The sequence below is a fragment of the Hemitrygon akajei genome, chromosome 17, assembly GCF_048418815.1.
Source record: "Hemitrygon akajei chromosome 17, sHemAka1.3, whole genome shotgun sequence".
Taxonomy (NCBI): Eukaryota; Metazoa; Chordata; class Chondrichthyes; order Myliobatiformes; family Dasyatidae; genus Hemitrygon; species Hemitrygon akajei.
Window position 1 is genome coordinate 75,209,437 of NC_133140.1, and position 17,528 is coordinate 75,226,964.

General features: G+C 39.7%; 1 protein-coding gene across 7 annotated transcripts in view; it reads right to left on the bottom strand.

Moving 5' to 3' along the window:
- LOC140740842 (transcription factor Maf-like) overlaps positions 1-17,528 on the bottom strand; it is a 471,464-nt gene that overhangs the window by 425,333 nt on the left and 28,603 nt on the right. The window contains exon 2 of one of the 7 annotated variants that reach the window (XM_073070393.1): positions 2,441-3,545. The exons of 5 other annotated variants lie outside the window; for them this stretch is intronic. In XM_073070393.1, coding sequence (XP_072926494.1) covers positions 3,404-3,545 — 142 coding nt within the window. In that variant the 3' untranslated portion in view covers positions 2,441-3,403. Of the gene's footprint in view, positions 1-2,440; positions 3,546-5,811; positions 5,902-17,528 lie in introns of those variants that run through there. One more of the 7 variants, XM_073070396.1, reaches the window with a different exon arrangement.

Here is a 17,528-nt window from a genome sequence, read left to right on the forward strand (position 1 = left end):
CCTTCCTATAGCAATGTTTATTTCATTTGTTTATCTCTGTAGAGATACAGCATGGTAACTGGCCCTTCTGGCTCGACAAGCCCACCCGTGACCAATTAGCTTACCAACCCCTGCGTCGTTGGAATGAGGGAGGAAACTGGAGCACCCAAAGGAACCAAAATGGTCACAGAGAGAATGTACAAGCTCCTTCAGACAGCAGTGGAATTGAACCTGGGCTGCTGACTTTGTTGAAAAAATATAGATTCTTTTCCTTTTGCTTAATCTATTCCATAGCCATTGTATCCATCTTGATCTTTCGGTGCTCTGCATTTGTAATGGAAGATATTGTTCTGTGATGTGGAATTGAGAGAACCACAAATCTGTTGTAACTTGATGAAATAACCAGTTGAATAGCATGCAGAGTCAGTCTATTTGCCTGCATCATATTTGGCCATGTCCTTTGACAAGTAGAGATGGAGTAATTAATCACATAAGACATACTCGGGGAATTCATCCCTTCTTCGGTCCCATCATGGGTGGCAGGTGGCATTTCATAGTTCGTTCTCTTCATGGTCTGATTGGACCTACTTCTACCCTCACATGCCCCTCTCTCCATCCCTGATTGTTTTATATGCTGCTAAAACCTTTGTTGATGCTTCTTTAATATCAATATTCAAATAATCTTGTGACTGGTTTATCATCTCTACCCTCTTCAAAGTTGAGTTTATGCAGAGTTATGGAGTCCACATCCTGACTCAAAGATCCCCATTCTATTATTGCTGATATCTGATGTACCTGTATATATCTTGTAGTGACACACAAAAAATGCTGGAGGAACTCAACAGATCAGACAGCGACTATAGAGGGGAATGAATGGTCGAAGTTTCGGGCTGAGGCCCTTCATCCAGACTGGAGAGGAAGGGGGAAGTTGAGTAAGAAGGTGGGTGGGAGGGGACAGAGGAAAAGCTAGAAGTTGATAGGTGAATGCATGTGGGTGGGAGAGAGCAGGGTGAAGTAAGAAGCAGGAAGGTGATAGGTGGGAAAATTAAAGGGCTGGAGAAAAGGGAATCTGATAGGAGTGCAGAGTGGACCATGGGAGAAAAAGAAGGAGGAGGGGCAGCAGGGGGAGGTGACAGGCAGGTGTGGAGAAGAGGTATGGGACTAGAGTGGGGAATTGAAGATTAGGGGGAAAGAGAAATTACTGGAATTTGGAGAAATTGATGTTCATGCCATCAGGTTAGAAGCTACCTAGATGGAATATGAGGTGTTGCTCCTCCAAACTGAGAGTGGCCTCATTGCATTGTATTATTCACATGTATTTGCATCTTCCTTTTAAAAATACTGTGTGTATTTCCCCTTTAAGGACACTGGGATTAGCCCAGTATCTTATGTGTGACAACAAAGGAAAGCAAACTGATTCCAGAAATCCACTATGGATCTTGCTTTTGCACAGTATTGAATTTGTATTATTAATCACAAATATAAGGGCTGAGATGATCAGAGGTTGCACACCGGATACAGTCAATACTAGTAAGTATCTCCAAAATATAAAAATAATCAAACCTCCCTCTGAGTTAGGACAGCTTCCCCTCCTCCAGGGCATGCCCCCTCTGAATTTAACTGTGCCCTGGGCAATTTCCAACCCACAGTCCCTTTTTGATCTTCAGTCTAATTGTAACAGACCGCATTCCCTCCACCTGGTATTTGAATTATCAACATGCAGGTGATCTTGCAACATTATTCCTGCCATTGATATTTTTGTCAAGGAAGTTTTGAGACTTCTATCATAATCCAGCCTCTAGAGGAGTGTCGAAATAAAATTTTTCAACCATGGATACTGATTTATGGCAGAGAGGTTAAAATGAGGTCCCACCTGGACTCAAAGTTCAAAGTAAATGTATTATCAAAGTACATATATGTTACCATATACTATGTTGAGATACATTTTTGCTGGCATCTGCAGGGAAAAAAGAAATACAATGGAATTTACTAAAAACTATACATAAACAAGGAAAGATTGACAAATAACAAATGTGCAAAAGAAGACAGACTGTGCAAAATAATAAAATAAGACTTGAGAACATGAGTTGTAAAGAGTCCTTGAAAGTGAGTCTGCAGGTCACAGAATCAGTTCATGATTGTGGTGATTGAAGTTATCCATGCCAGTTCAGGAGCCTGTTGGCTAAAGGATAATAACTATTCCTGAACCTGGTGGTGGGGAACATAAGGCTTCTATATACCTCCTAAAGTCCCAAAGGCATAATCCAATCCAAAGCAGGAAAATTCTGCCCAATGTTCTGACCTATACTTATCCCTCAATAACAAAAGTATTTAAAAACAGATTTTTCAATGTTCAGAGTAAATTTATTCTCAAAGTACATATATGTCACCATATACAACGCAGAGATTCATTTTCTTATGGGCATACACAGTAAATCCAGGAAACAATAGAATCAATGAAAGACCGCACCCAACAAGTCAGACTAACAACCAATGTGCAAAGGACAACAAACAGTAAAATATGAAAGAGAAAAAATATAATAATAATAATAATGAATAAATAAGCAAAACATTTCAAGAACATGAGAAAAAGAGCCCTTGACAGTGAGTTCATAGGTCGTGGGAACAGTTCAATGATGGGATGAGTGAAGTTGAATGAAGTTAATCCGCTGGTTCAAGAGACTGAACTTAGTGGTGTTGGTTTTGAGGGTCATGTAGCTTTTTCTTGATGGCAGCAATGAGAAGAGAGCATGGCCTGGGGTGATTGGGGTCCTTAATGATGGATGCTGCTTTCCTGTAATGGCACTCCATGTAGATGTGCTCAATGTGGAGGAGGGCTTTATCCAGGCTGAACTGGGCTATATCCATTACTTTTTCAAGGATTTTCCATTTAAGGACATTGATCTTTCCATACCAGGCCATGATGTGACCAATGTCCTCTCCACCTCGGATCTATAGAGGTCTGCCAAAGTTTTAGATGTCATGTAAATCTTCATAAACTTCTAAGAAAGTAGAGGCGCTGCCTTGTTTTCTTGGTAATTGCACTTACGTGCTGGACCCAGGACAGGTCCTCCAAAAGTGATAACAGCAAGGAAATTAAAGTCTCTTCTATATGTTGATCTGTTACCACCTTTGATTAGGTCAACAATAGTGGTGGTCATCATCAAACTTAAATACATCCATGAAGCCTCACTGTCGTAAGTTTAAAACAAGTAGAGCAGGGGGCTAAGCACACAGGCTTAGGGGACTTAGTTTTTGGATCATTATCTCATTGTTTTATAATGGGACTTTGTTGGATGGAAAGTATTTACTGCACTTATTATATGATGATGTGACTAAAATTACAAAATTACTTGCTAAGTCAATGTGTTGTAGCAAGTCCTTAATGATAAGTGTTTCATCCGTACATCTTACTATCATTCGTTCATTTCCTCTTTCTTTCTTTCTTTCTTTCTTTCAGTATACTTCTATATGTTGACTGATTCTCCCAGTGAACTAGAATACCATCTATCTGGCACATGCTCTTGGAAGCCTTCCAACAACTTGCCTCGGGAAAAGATCTGGAGCTGAAGCAAAACCAAATCAAAATTGATTGAAATGAAAACACCCAAAGGGCACTTTGAAGGTTAGAAGCAAAACAAACTCTTGTTACAAAGGTTTTCTGGAAATCAAAGTTAGTGTCAGTTTTTTTAATATATAAAAGTTCACCATCTCAAGCCAAATTAGAAACAAAACCTTGAGGTTTACAATGTTTAATCGCAACATGTAAATTGTATATTGAAAAACCATCAAAGAATCAGATGTTTTTGATCTAGGATTGTACCGTTATCAAAGGCAGTTAAGGGACTTTTTTAATGGAGTGATCATAATTTTATAGAATAGAATATACAAATTGAGTGTGATTTAGTTCAATTTGAAGCAGAGGTAGTGAATCTAAGCAAAGTGAACTACAGATGTATACAACATGAATTAACGATGGTAGAATGAGAAATTGCATTGTACAGTTTACAGATAATGACTAACATTTCTGAGACACCTGGGAGCTCTTCTACAAGAATCATTGAAAATGAATGTGAAGGCAAACCAAGCAGATGGAAAAATGCATGGCAAGTTGCTTCTTATCACGAAAAGACTTAACAACAAAATAAAAATGTCTTTCAGAAATTATGTGGGGTTTTCTTGAGGCTGCTCTTGGCTTATCATGCACAAGTCGGCTCTCCCTACTTGAGGATATGCTGGTGCCCAAAGTTCAGCAGAGGAGATACTAAGCAGATTGGACCTATACATAAAATAAGGAATCACCTTTCAAGGGATGAGAAAAAATGTCTTCACCAAAAGGCAGAGAATATTTGGAATCTTCTGTTCAAAACAGCTGTGGAAACTCATGTGCAAAGTATTTTCAACTAAAATATTGAATGGTAAGGGAACCAAGGAATTTGGGATCAGTGTTGCAGAGGTAAGAATTCAGCCATGATCTTATTGAATGCTGGTGATACTGGAAAGATAGAAAGAAACCAACTCCTGCTCCTTTTTATTTTGTATTTATGTTGTTATTTAAATTGGTTATGTTCATTCAGCCATGATTTTGGCTTTTGAGTTCATAGCAATTCATCTCCTATTCTCATCTTCTTGGTCTCTTCCTACTTAATCATAAAGTCATAGAAAAGTACAACACAGATACAGGTCCTTCAGTCCATCTAGTCTGTGCAGAACCATTTAAGCTGCCTATTCCCATCAACCTGCACTGGGCCCATAGAGCCCATAGCCCTCCACACCTCAACAACCCATGTATCTGTACAAACTTCTCTTAAGCATTAAAATCAAGCTCTCATGCACCAATTGCGCCGGTGGCTAGTTCTACACTCTCACAACCCTCTGAGTGAAGGAGTTTACCCTCAGGTTCCTCTTAAACTTTTCAACTTTCCTCTGGTTGTAGTCTCACCCAAGATCAGTGGAAAAAGCCTGCTTGAACTTACCCCATCTATATTGCTCATAATTTTGTATACCTCTGTCAAATCCCTTATCAATCACAATGGCTTATTCTTATTCAACTCTCAGCTGCAATGAACTAAGGGCATACCCCATTGTAAGTTTTGGCAGCTCTGCTACAACTCTATGATCCCATATGGGAAATAGAATTGCTCCTCTTTTAGGCAGCATAAACTTGATGGGCCAAATGTCCTCTGATTAAATGTACAATTTTATGATTTAGTTGAACATTTACTGGATTGGAAGTCATTGCAAAGCTTAGGTCATTGTTCTTTGAATTTCCATTCTCTTGTTTTTACTGAGTTATAGAGCTTGTCCAACTCTAATATGCGCCTCAGGTCTTACATAAAATATTATTAATAACTTTGATTATTCTTTTTTGCAATGCTGGGAATTGGGATTTGTTCAGTGTCAACTCTATGAAATCCTTTACAGGATTCATTTTCTCTGACAGTCAGTTGATTACCTTCCTTTCCTTCACAGTGAGAGAAAATATTTTTCTTCCTGGTCCCTCTCTAATTATTCTTTGTTCACTTCATCCCTTGTTGGTTTGTAGCATTCAGCAATTACACAGGACCCAGAAGCCTGGGATGCACTGGGGTTCTTCTACATTTAAGCTGACCCCTGCGGAGTTTCTCTCCATTTATTCTTGGAAGTAGGATTTGGAAGGGAGTTTTATTCTTTATTACCCAGAATACCTTCCTGCATCTCCCATTCCAACATTGAAGGCTATCACATGGGCCTCCTTCTTTATTTCTTGAGAGATTTATAGCGGAGCTGATTTCATGATCCCTGCTTAGCAAAGGTGTTTCTTTGCCAGAAAAAAAATGGGTTGATAATTACCATTATTCAATGATAATTTTGGCTACAGCAGGTGGAAAATCGAATTCCATGGACATCTGAATTCATAACCCACAGCTGGTAGGAATGCCACTGTAATCAGAATCAGAATCATCTTTAGTTCTGAAGGTTGAATTTGAAGGCAGAAAACAGAGTTAATGTCAGGATTCTTGGCAGTGTGGAAGAACAGAGGGATCTTAGGGTCCACATCCATAGATTCCTCAAAGTAGCCGCACAATTTGATGGGGTTATTAAATAGGCAAATTGTATATTAGCCTTCATTAGCTGGGTATTGTGTTCAAGAACTATGAGGTAAATTCTGGTTAGACCTCACTTGGAATATTGTGTTCATTTCCGTTTGCCTCATTATCGGAAGGAAGCTTTAAAGAGGATGCAGAGGAGATTTACCAGGATGCTGCCTGAATTAGAGAATTTAACTTACAAGGATAGGTTGAGAAACTGAGGGCTTTTCTCTTTGGAGTGAAGGAGGAGGAGAGATGTCTTAGTAGAGGTGTGAAAGATATTAAGAGGCATAGATAGAGTAGACAGCCAGAAACTTTTCTCCAGGGCAAAAATAATTAATAGAACAGGCATAATTTTAAGGTGACTGGAGGAAAGAATACGGGGGATGTTAGATGTAAGGTTTTTTTACGGAGAGAATGGTAGGTGTGTGGAATGCTGTGCCAGGAGTGGTATTAGAAGCTGTTATGTTAGGGACAGGGAATAGGCTCTTAGATGGGCACAAGGATGATGTAAAATGGAGAGTTATATAGGAGGGAAGGGTTAGATTGTTCTTCGAGTAGGTTAAAATGTTGGCACAACATTGTGAGCTGAGAACCTTGTACAATGCTGTCATGTTCTATATTCCACATTCTGTTTATTATCACTGTATTATATAACCTGTAATTTGTTGTTCTGTAGCAGCAGCATAGTGCAAAGACATACAGTAAAATAACTCTAAATTATAAAATAAGTAAAGAGAAATAGTAATGGACAAATGTTTTAATTCTGATTCCCATTCCCGTTATAACATGTTAGTCCATAGCCTCCTCTTACCTTCAGAGTGGAGGAGCAACACCTTATATTCCATCTGGGTAGCCTCCAATATGATGGCATGAATATCAATATCCAGTAAAAAAAATTCCTTCCCCTCCCTTCTTCTTCTATTCTCCACTCTGGCCTCTTACGTCTTCTCTATTACCTATCATCTCCCCCAGGGTCCCAGTCTCCTTGCCTATGGTCCACTCTCCTCTCCTATCAGATTCCTTCATCTCCAGCCCTTTACCTTTCCCACCCACCTGACTTCACCGGTCACCTTCCAGCCATTCTCCTTCCCCCTACCCTCACCTTTTTGTTCTGGCATCTTTCCCCTTCCTTTTCAGTCCTGAAAAATAGTCTTGGCCCGATATGTTGACTGTTTATTATTTTCCATTGATACTCCCTGACCTGCTGAATTCCTCCAGCATTTTGTGTGCATTTCGTGTGCAGTAGTGTTCATGGATTCATGGATTATTATCTGATGGTGGAGGGGGAGAAACGGTCCCTGAGAATCCCAATAGTGAAATTGGCTTTTGTCTGTCCAGAATAAGTGCTTCACTGATTGTGAATTCACAGTTTAGCTCTATTTTCACAAAAGCCTCTCATCTTACAGCTCATTTTTTCCCAACAGAGCTCCACGACCCAGAGTTGTAATAGAACACACAAGTAGCCCTCTTCTTTTTCCTTCCTTTTGTTAAACTCAAGCCTTTTGAAAGATGCACGTCCATGAATGAAAGAAGAGCCTTTCCAATTTAATTCAGTGTGGTTTTATTCCTTCTCCACTCATTATCATATTACAACTAGTCTTGTCAAATTCCTCACCCTTTCCAATACCAGTCTTCAGTTTCTGCTTTTGCCTAAACCCAACGCAATTCTAACTCTTACAATCACATTATCCTGGACCATAGAGGCAAAAGTAAAAGAGCCCATTACGGGCACTTAACAGTCAATCTTTCTGCTCTTTGTGTATGATAGCTTTCTTCCATCTGATTTCTGCCCAATTCATCATATAATTTCCCAGAATTATTGGATTGTCCTTCTGAAAACAGATTATCACGATTGCCATGATGCTCTAATGCAAGGGTTTCATGCTAGGGACCCTTACCATTAACCGAGGAGTCGGTGATCCTCAGGCTGGGAACCCCTGGTCTAATGGAATTCTACTCAAATAGATTTAGAACAAAAACAAAGAGAACTTAAGTTCAAAGTTCAAAGTATGTTTATTATAGAAGTACATATATGTCACCAAATACTCCGCTGAGATTCCTCTTCTTGTGGGCATTCACAATAGAACAAAGAAGTACAATAGCTTCAATGAAAAACTACACACAAACAAAGACTGACAAACAACCGAAGTGCAAAAGAATGCAAACTATACAAATTTTTTTAAAGTAATGATAAATAGGGCACCGCAGTAGAGAAGTGATTAGTGTGATGCCATTACAGCTCGAGGCATTTCAGAGTTGGGAGTTCAATTCTGATGCCATCTGTAAGATCTCTGTACATTCTCACCGTGAACGTGGAGGTTTCCCCAGTTTCCTCAGGCAATCCAAAGATGTATTGGTAGTGGGTTAATTAATCAATGCAAATTGAGCTGCGATTAGGCTAGTGTTAAGTAGCTGGGTTATAGGGCCTTGCAGCTGTTTGGGCCGGAAGGGCCTGTCTGGTGTTCTATCTCTAAATCAAGTGTTCCCAACCCTTTGATGCCATGGACCCCCTACCATTAACTGAGGAGTCCATGAGCACCAGACTGGGCACCCCTGCTCTAAATAAATAATAAACAAACCAACAAGCAAGCAACTAAATAAAGAAACAAATGAATGAATGAATAAATGAATGAATGAATGAATGAATGAATGAATGAATGAATACTTGTAAGTGCCTCTCTGAGTTTCTACTTTGCCAAATCTCTTTTTCCGTAAATTATACCAGCAGATTACAGAGAGTCCATTACAATTAGTACACACACACCTGCTACCACACCATGTTTCTCCTCACCATCCCCTTCCACGTCCCCACCCCTTACCCCTTGGGATACACATGAATGTCTCTTTTTCCCCTTCTTCCCTTGTCAATTTGTAGCATTCTGCAATTACCCGGGTCACAGAAGTCTGGCGAGATGCTCAGAGAATCTCCTGCATTCGACATGAGATTTGCAGATTTTATCTCCATTTCTTCTTGGAGATAAATTTTATTCTCTTTTAGCTTTAATACCTTCCTCCATCTCCCAATCCTCAGTTTAAAGTTATCATACGGCCTCATATCATGGTCAGCAGAGACCCGGAGATCAGATCATTTGGGGAGTAACTTATTTCCTGTAACTGTGGAGTCAATGACAGCGAGCCATTAATATGAAATGGAAATTAAAAAGCATAAAGAGGGAGAGTAGAAGTAACACCTTGATGTTGAGTTGCAGCACAAACTGTTTTTTTGCAGGAAGTGGTAGAAACTCATCTACTTCTATCCCTTTTACATTAAAAATTGAATAAAAGAATTAATAGGACATGAAGACACACAATAGACTGTAGTAAGATTAGTTTGCAAAGGACAAACACAAGGTATTGGAAAGTGGACTCTTTCTTTGATTAAGATGTTGATAGTTTTTTCTGCATGACATAAAAGTTAATAGTGCAAGGTTGTGGTCTTAACCACATTGGCTGACACGCCAGTGTCGTCCCGTTGTTTACCGAATAAAGTTAAATTTGATTTTCATTCTTTACATCTTTTCCCCTTTGCGTTCTACAGTGCAGTTCAAATTGAGAAGAAAAAGAATACAGAAATACCTTCCAAGTACGTGCCTCAAAATCAAAGTTAAAACAATTTTTCAGCATGATTTTTGATGTGCGACAATTTTACTAAATTAATGATTTGCCCTTAGTAATTCAGTGACTTGGCTGCACAGGTTGATAAGGTGGTAAAGAAAGAACATGGAATATTTGTGTTTATTAGTCGAGACATTGAGTTCAACAATCAGGAAATCAAGTTCCAGCTCCGTAAAGCTGGTTAAGCCGTATCTGGAGTATTGCATTCAATTCTGGTCACCTCATAGTAGGAAGAATGTGGAGACTTTGCAGAGGGTGCAGAAGCAGGGTTTGCAAGGATGCTGTTTGGATTAACAGGTACGTGCTATAAGATTAGGTTGAACAAACTAATGTTGTTTCCTCTGTAGTGGCAGAGGCTGAGGGGAGACCTGATGTTTATAAAATTATGAGAAGCAGAGATACAGTAGACAAATATTATCTTTTTTTCCCCGAAGTCAAAATGTCTAATACTAAAGGGCATGTATTTAAAATGAAAAGGGGAAAATTTAAAAGAGATGTGCAGGCAAAATTTCTTTGCACAGAAACGGTGGGTGCCTGGACTGCACTATCAGTGGTTGTGGCAGTGGTAGATACATAACCATATAACAATTACAGCACGGAAACAGGCCATCTCGGCCCTTTTAGTCCATGCCAACACTTACACTCACCTAGTCCCACTGGCCCGCATTCAGCCCATAACCCTCCATTCCTTTCCTGTCCATATACCTATCCAATTATGCTTTAATTGGCAATACCAAACCTGCCTCTAGCAATTCTACTGGAAGCTCATTCCACACAGCTACCACTCTCTGAGTAAAGAAATTCCCCCTCGTGTTACAATTAAACTTTTGCCCCCTAAGTCTCAACTCATGTCCTCCTGTTTGAATCTCCCCTACTCTCAATGGAAAAAGCCTATCCACGTCAACTCTATCTATCCCCCTCATAATTTTAAATACCTCTATCAAGTCCCCCCTCAACCTTCTACGCTCCAAAGAATAAAGACCTAACTTGTTCAATCTTTCCCTGTAACTTAGGTGCTGAAACCCAGGTAACATTCTAGTAAATCTTCTCTGTACTCTCTCTATTTTGTTGACATCTTTCCTATAATTCAGTGACCAGAACTGTACACAATACTCCAAATTCGGCCTTACCAATGCCTTGTACAATTTTAACATTACATCCCAACTCCTATACTCAATGCTCTGATTTATAAATGCCAACATACCAAAAGTATTATTCACCACTCTATCCACATGAGATTCCACCTTCAGGGAACTATGCACCATTATTCCTAGATCACTCTTTTCTACTGCATTCTTGAATGCCCTACCATTTACCATGTATGTCCTATTTGGATTATTCCTACCAAAATGTAGCACCTCACACTTATCAGCATTAAACACCATCTGCCATTGTTCAGCCCACTCTTCTAACTGGCCTAAATCTCTCTGCAAGCTTTGAAAACCTACTTCATTATCCACAACGCCACCTATCTTAGTATCATCTGCATACTTACTAATCCAATTTACCACCCCATCATCCAGATCATTAATATATATGATAAACAACATTGGACCCAGTACAGATCCCTAAGGCACACCACTAGTCACCGGCCTCCAACCTGACAAACAGTTATCCACCACTACTCTCTGGCATCTCCTATCCAGCCACTGTTGAATCCATTTTATTCCTTCAATATTAATACCTAACGATTGAACCTTCTTAACTAACCTTCCGTGCGGAACCTTGTCAAAGGCCTTACTGAGGTCCATATAGACTACATCCACTGCTTTACCCTCATCAACTTCCCTCATAACCTCTTCAAAAAATTCAATAAGATTTGTCAAACGTGACCTTCCATGCACAAATCCATGTTGACTGTTCCTAATCAGACCCTGTCTATCCAGATAATTATATATACCATCTCTAAGAATACTTTCCATTAATTTACCCAACACTGACGTCAAACTGACAGGCCTATAATTGCTAGGTTTACTCTTACAACCCTTTTTAAACAATGGAACCACATGAGCAATATGCCAATCCTCCGGCACCATCCCCGTTTCTAATGACATTTGAAATATTTCTGTCAGAGCCCCTGCTATTTCTACACTAACCTCCCTCAAGGTCCTAGGGAATATCCTGTCAGGACCCGAAGATTTATCTACTTTTATATTCCTTAAAAGCGCCAGTATTTCCTCCTCTTTAATCGTCATAGTTTCCATTACTTCCCTACTTGTTTCCCTTACCTTACACAATTCAATATCCTTCTCCTTTGTGAATACCGAAGAAAAGAAATTGTTCAAAATCTCCCCCATCTCTTTCGGCTCCACACATAGCTGTCCACTCTGATTCCATAAGGGACCAATTTTATCCCTCACTATCCTTTTGCTATTAATATAACTGTAGAAACCCTTTGGATTTATTTTCACCTTACTTGCCAAAGCAACCTCGTATCTTCTTTTAGCTTTTCTAATTTCTTTCTTAAGATTCTTCTTACATTCTTTATATTCCTTGAGCACCTCATTTACTCCATGCTGCCTATATTTATTGTAGATATCTCTCTTTTTCCTAACCAAGTTTCCAATATCCCTTGAAAACCATGGCTCTCTCAAACTTTTAGCCTTTCCTTTCAACCTAACAGGAACATGAAGATTCTGTACCCTCAAAATTTCACCTTTTAATGATCGTCATTTCTCTATTACATCCCTCCCATAAAACAAATTGTCCCAATCCACTCCTTCTAAATCCTTTGGCATCTCCTCAAAGTTAACCTTTCTCCAATCAAAAATCTCAACCCTGGGTCCAGTCCTATCCTTCTCCATAATTATATTGAAACTAATGGCATTATGATCACTGGACCCAAAGTGCTCCCCAACACATACCTCAGTCACCTGACCTATTTCATTCCCTAACAGAAGATCCAACACTACCCCTTCTCTAGTTGATACCTCTATGTATTGCTGCAAAAATCTATCCTGCACACATTTTACAAACTCCAAACCATCCATCCCTTTTACAGTATGGGCTTCCCAGTCTATGTGTGGAAAATTAAAATCTCCCACAATCACAACCCTGTGCTTACTACAAATATCTGCAATCTCCTTGCAAATTTGCTCCTCCAATTCTCGCTTCCCATTAGGTGGTCTATAATACACCCCTATAAGTGTTACTAAACCTTTCCCATTCTTCAATTCCAGCCAAATAGCCTCCCTAGACGAGCCCTCTAACCTATCCTGCCAGATCACCGCTGTAATATTTTCTCTGACAAGCAACGCAACACCTCCCCCTCTTGTCCCTCCAATTCTATCACACCTGAAGCAATGAAATCCGGGAATATTTAGTTGCCAATCACACCCCTCCAGCAACCATGTTTCACTAATAGCTACAACATCATATTTCCAGGTATCAATCCATGCTCTAAGCTCTATGAGAAAGGCATTTAATGGATAGGCACATAATTATGCAGTGCGTGGAGGAAAATGGACCATGTACAACTTGAAGGGATAACTTTAATTAGCTTGATTAGTTTAGCACAGTATTGTGGGCTGAAAGGCCATAAAAGCCTGTGCCATACTGGTCTATGTTCAGTCACAAATTTATTTGAAAGATTGTCCAGATGTGTAGTTCCCACAGGTAGAATGCTATGTTACTCTTTGAATTTATTTTAATTCAGGTGGAACTGTATACGCTGTAAAATCAGTAACTTGATAGGAAGGATTTTCAGCTTTGAAAGGCCATTAATTCGTCAACCAAAAGACTGCAATTAACAGTCTGATCTAGCTAACCAAGATGCCTAACAAAATGCAATACTGACCAGTTGGAGACCCTTATTTCCCTAAAAAAAATCTGGCAGAATTAAAATGACCTCTTTCCTGCCTTACCTTGCAGGAACGGTGAGCAGGTGGATTATTTGCACACGCAAATGGAAATTCCTATTAAAAGGAAATCACACATCGGCTCAAATGAATAATCGAAATTGTTAGGTATTACGTGCAAAGAAAACAAAAGGTCATTTCCCCTGCTCTCCTCCTTTTCAAAATATATATTTTTTTTACTTCAGTACTGATTAGGTTGCACAATGCTTCTGCAAGTTACAAATTGTGCATCAACGTGTGAGGGCAGTATTTATGTGAAGTTGCTGAACTTGTTTCACTTATAGTCATTTACTTAAATCCCATTTTCTCTCTCTACATTCTAAAATTCAAATAAGAAACCTTGCAAACAGATGCATTGAGTACGTTTCCTTGCGATATTTATTTAGATCTTCCTTCACTTTCGTAGGTTTATACTCTGCACATTAAAGTAAGGATGTTTATGCTATTGAATGGAATAATTTCCATTTTGGACTTCCTGTATTAATGTCAAGTGATACCAGGTATTAGTTATACACAGTGGAGAGCTTCCTCTGCTCAACCTACCTGCATGCGCACTCAAAATATTTCTCCCTTCTGCCTCAGAATAAAAAATTCTGTTTTCTATCAACCTTAAATTCATGTTCACAACTGCCAGATTAGAAGGTAATTCTACGAAAATGATTGACACAAATAAAATGCAGCAGATGCTGGAAAACCTGAAATAAAACAGTAAGCATTTGAAAAACTCGGTTAGGCAGCATCTGTGGATGACAAAAGACCATTAATGTTTCAATTTATTAGCCCTCATTGAAATAAATTACTACCAATGAAAGAATTACTTTACAAAACCTTTAGGTTTTACAGGCAATGTTATTTTTATTTGTGTAGTAACTTTTGTAAGGTAGGAAACATACTTGTAAATCTTGGTAGAGAAGGCTTCCAGATAAAGCTACTAACCAGAAAATGTTCTTGTTGAATAACATAGGACTTTATTCCTAAGAATGTAGAAAATTGAGGGGAAAGTTGATGTAGGTATACAAAATTATGAGCGGTATAAATAGGGTAAATGCAAGTAGGCTTTTTCCACTGAGGTTGGGTGGGACTACAACCAGAAGTCATGGGTTAAGGGTGAAACGTGAAAAGTTTAAGGGGAACATTAGGGGAACCTTCTTCACTCAGAGGGTTATGAGAGTGTGGAATGAAATGCCAGCACAAGTGGTGCATGCCAGCTCAATTTCAACACTTAAGCAAAGTTTGGATAGGTACATGGATCGTAGGGGTATGGAGGGCTATGGTCCTGGTGCAGGTCAGTGAGAGTAGATATGGAATAGATGGGTTGAAGGCCACGTTTCTGTACTATACATCTCTATGACTCTATTGATGGAGTGATAAACCCTGGCCAGACAATTAAGATTAACTTCTACGGTAATTTTCACTCACTTGCAAGAACAAATGAGTTCTTGCTCTAATATTACATTTGAAATCTACAACAGAGCAGACTCCTCTCAGTATGGCACTAAAGAGTCAGCCTTGATTTTTGTGTGACTAACTCTTTGCAATGAAACTGAAGTATAACCAACTAGCTCCAAAAAGTTTGTCATGCAAAGAAGCGCAGTAGATACACTGCCAGACATGAGTGGCAATTGAAGCATTACCTTTGTTCTCTTTTATGAGATGGGCTAGAACTGGCACCATGATTTAGTGCTTCTGTGGAGTGCAGAGCAGAGAGTGCAAAAAGGGTCATATTTGCTTATTTGTATGTGATTGCGCCTTCTTTTCCAATTGTTCCATTGGTAATCCTAACCTGGGGTGCTGTCTGTGTGGAGTTTGCATGTTCTACCTGTGACTGAATGGGTTTTCTCCCACATCCCAAAGACTTGAAGATTGATAGGTTAATTAGCCACTGTAAATTGACCTTAATGTATTGGAGGGTGGTAGAATATGGGGAGTAGGCAGTGATGAGAATGTGGTGTGAATATAGGTTTCCTGGCCAGGTGAGGATAGGCGCATTTAAATCTGGAACAGTTGCATTGGGTCAATTGGCTTTTTCCTTGACTGCTCTTGTGATTGTATGATTGCTTAGTTTCTGATACCGACACTTCAGTGACGAGTGACTCACTGCTGTATTTCCTATATGCAAAACAAGGAGTAGGGGGTGGTGGTGGGGGGTTAGTTTCAGATCAACAGCCCACAGCGGATGCTGGTAAAAAACCTTGCCTGGCTTTCTAATGGGAACTTTGTAAGAGAGCTAATAAACCTTCATATTTAAGTGCTTACCACAGTGGTGAAACAAGGTCACTGGAGGAAGTTACTAGATTCATGGAGCAAAGAGGCAAAAATACCCTCTGGTTCTCTAATAGGTCAGACTGAGTGCTTGATGAAAGGTTCTCACAGTTAGGATCAGAGAGGTTTCTTTAAGGATTTGTTCCTAAAGCACTGTGCTCAGTAACGCCCGCCCACAATGTGTTGATGTGCAGAATCTTGCGGGTGTAGTTACTGGAATCTGGTCTCTAATTTGAACTTTACAGGCACAGAAGTACAAGAATAGGATTGAGAAACAAATACTCTGCTCACTTGCCTCGCCCCAACAAAAAATAAGTGCTGGAGACTATTTTTTCTTGTGTTTGCTCTTCCTTTGAAAGCTCAGACTTTTGCTGAGGCATTAGCATTACCAAGTTGACAGTGACTTAAAGCCAACAGCCCTATGTGGTCACACTGAGTGCTTGTGGAAGGTGTAATGGCTAAGCATGAATCCAAGGTGCATCCTCACAGTTGTTATACAACAAGCACAACAAAGAATTCAAAATCTCAATGATTTCATCCTTGGCTGAAACACCAACTGTTAATTCCTCTATTCAAAATCTCAGTGATTTCATCCTTGGCTGAAACACCGACTGTTAATTCCTCTCTGTAAATGCTGCCTCACCTGCTGTGTTCCTTCAGGTGTGTGTGTGTGTGTGTGTGTGTGTGTGTGTGTGTGTGTGTGTGTGTGTGTGTGTGTGTGTGTGTGTGTGTGTGTGTGTGTGTGTGTGTGTGTGTGTGTGTGTGTGTGTGTGTGTGTTGCAAAGGATTAGATTGTTATAGTGTGTGGAAGATCTAATGAAATTTATTGGTTGAAAGTCAAACAAAATATTTACTACATGTAGTATTTGTTGCAGTAGCAACAAACTTTACGACATATGCCAGTGATATTAAACCTGATCCTAACTTTGATCCTAAAATGACCACCCAAGCAACCTAGAAGCTGGGGTCTCAGTTCAGAATTCCTTCCCAGTCAATCCAATCTAAGCAGCTTGAAAATTAGAATTCAGCTGTAAAGCTGTTGCAAAAGTAACAGTTGATCTGCTACCTGTGATCAAAGTAAAACGGGTTCACATTAACTAGTCTTACTCACTTTGGCACTGACCAGCTGCATCACTGCCTGGTTCGGAAATTGCACTATCTCGGATCACAAGACCCTGCAGCGGATAGTGAGGTCAGCTGAGAAGATCATCGTGGTCTCGCTTCCTGCCATTACGGACATTTACACTACATGCTGCATCCGCAAAGCAAACAGCATTATGAAGGACCCCATGTACCCCTCACACAAACTCTTTTCCCTCCTGCCATCTGGGAAAAGGCACCGAAGCATTCGGGCTCTCACAACCAGACTATGTAACAGTTTCTTCCCCCAAGCTATCAGACTCCTCAATACCCAGAGCCTGGACTGACACATTACTGCCCTATTGTCTTGTTTATTATTTATTGTAATACCTGCACTGTTTTGTGCACTTTATGCAGTCCTGGGTAGGTCCATAGTCTAGTGTATTTTTATTTTCTGTGTTGATTTTACGTAGTTCAGTCTAGTTTTTGTACTGTGTCATGTAACACCATGGTCCTGAAAAACGTTGTCTCGTTTTTACTATGTACTGTACCAGCAGTTATGGTCGAAATGATAATAAAAAGTGACGACTTGACTTGACTTCCTAAAAAAAAAGATGGTAGCACAGACCTAAGAAGTGAACATATTCTCCCTTTGTCAATG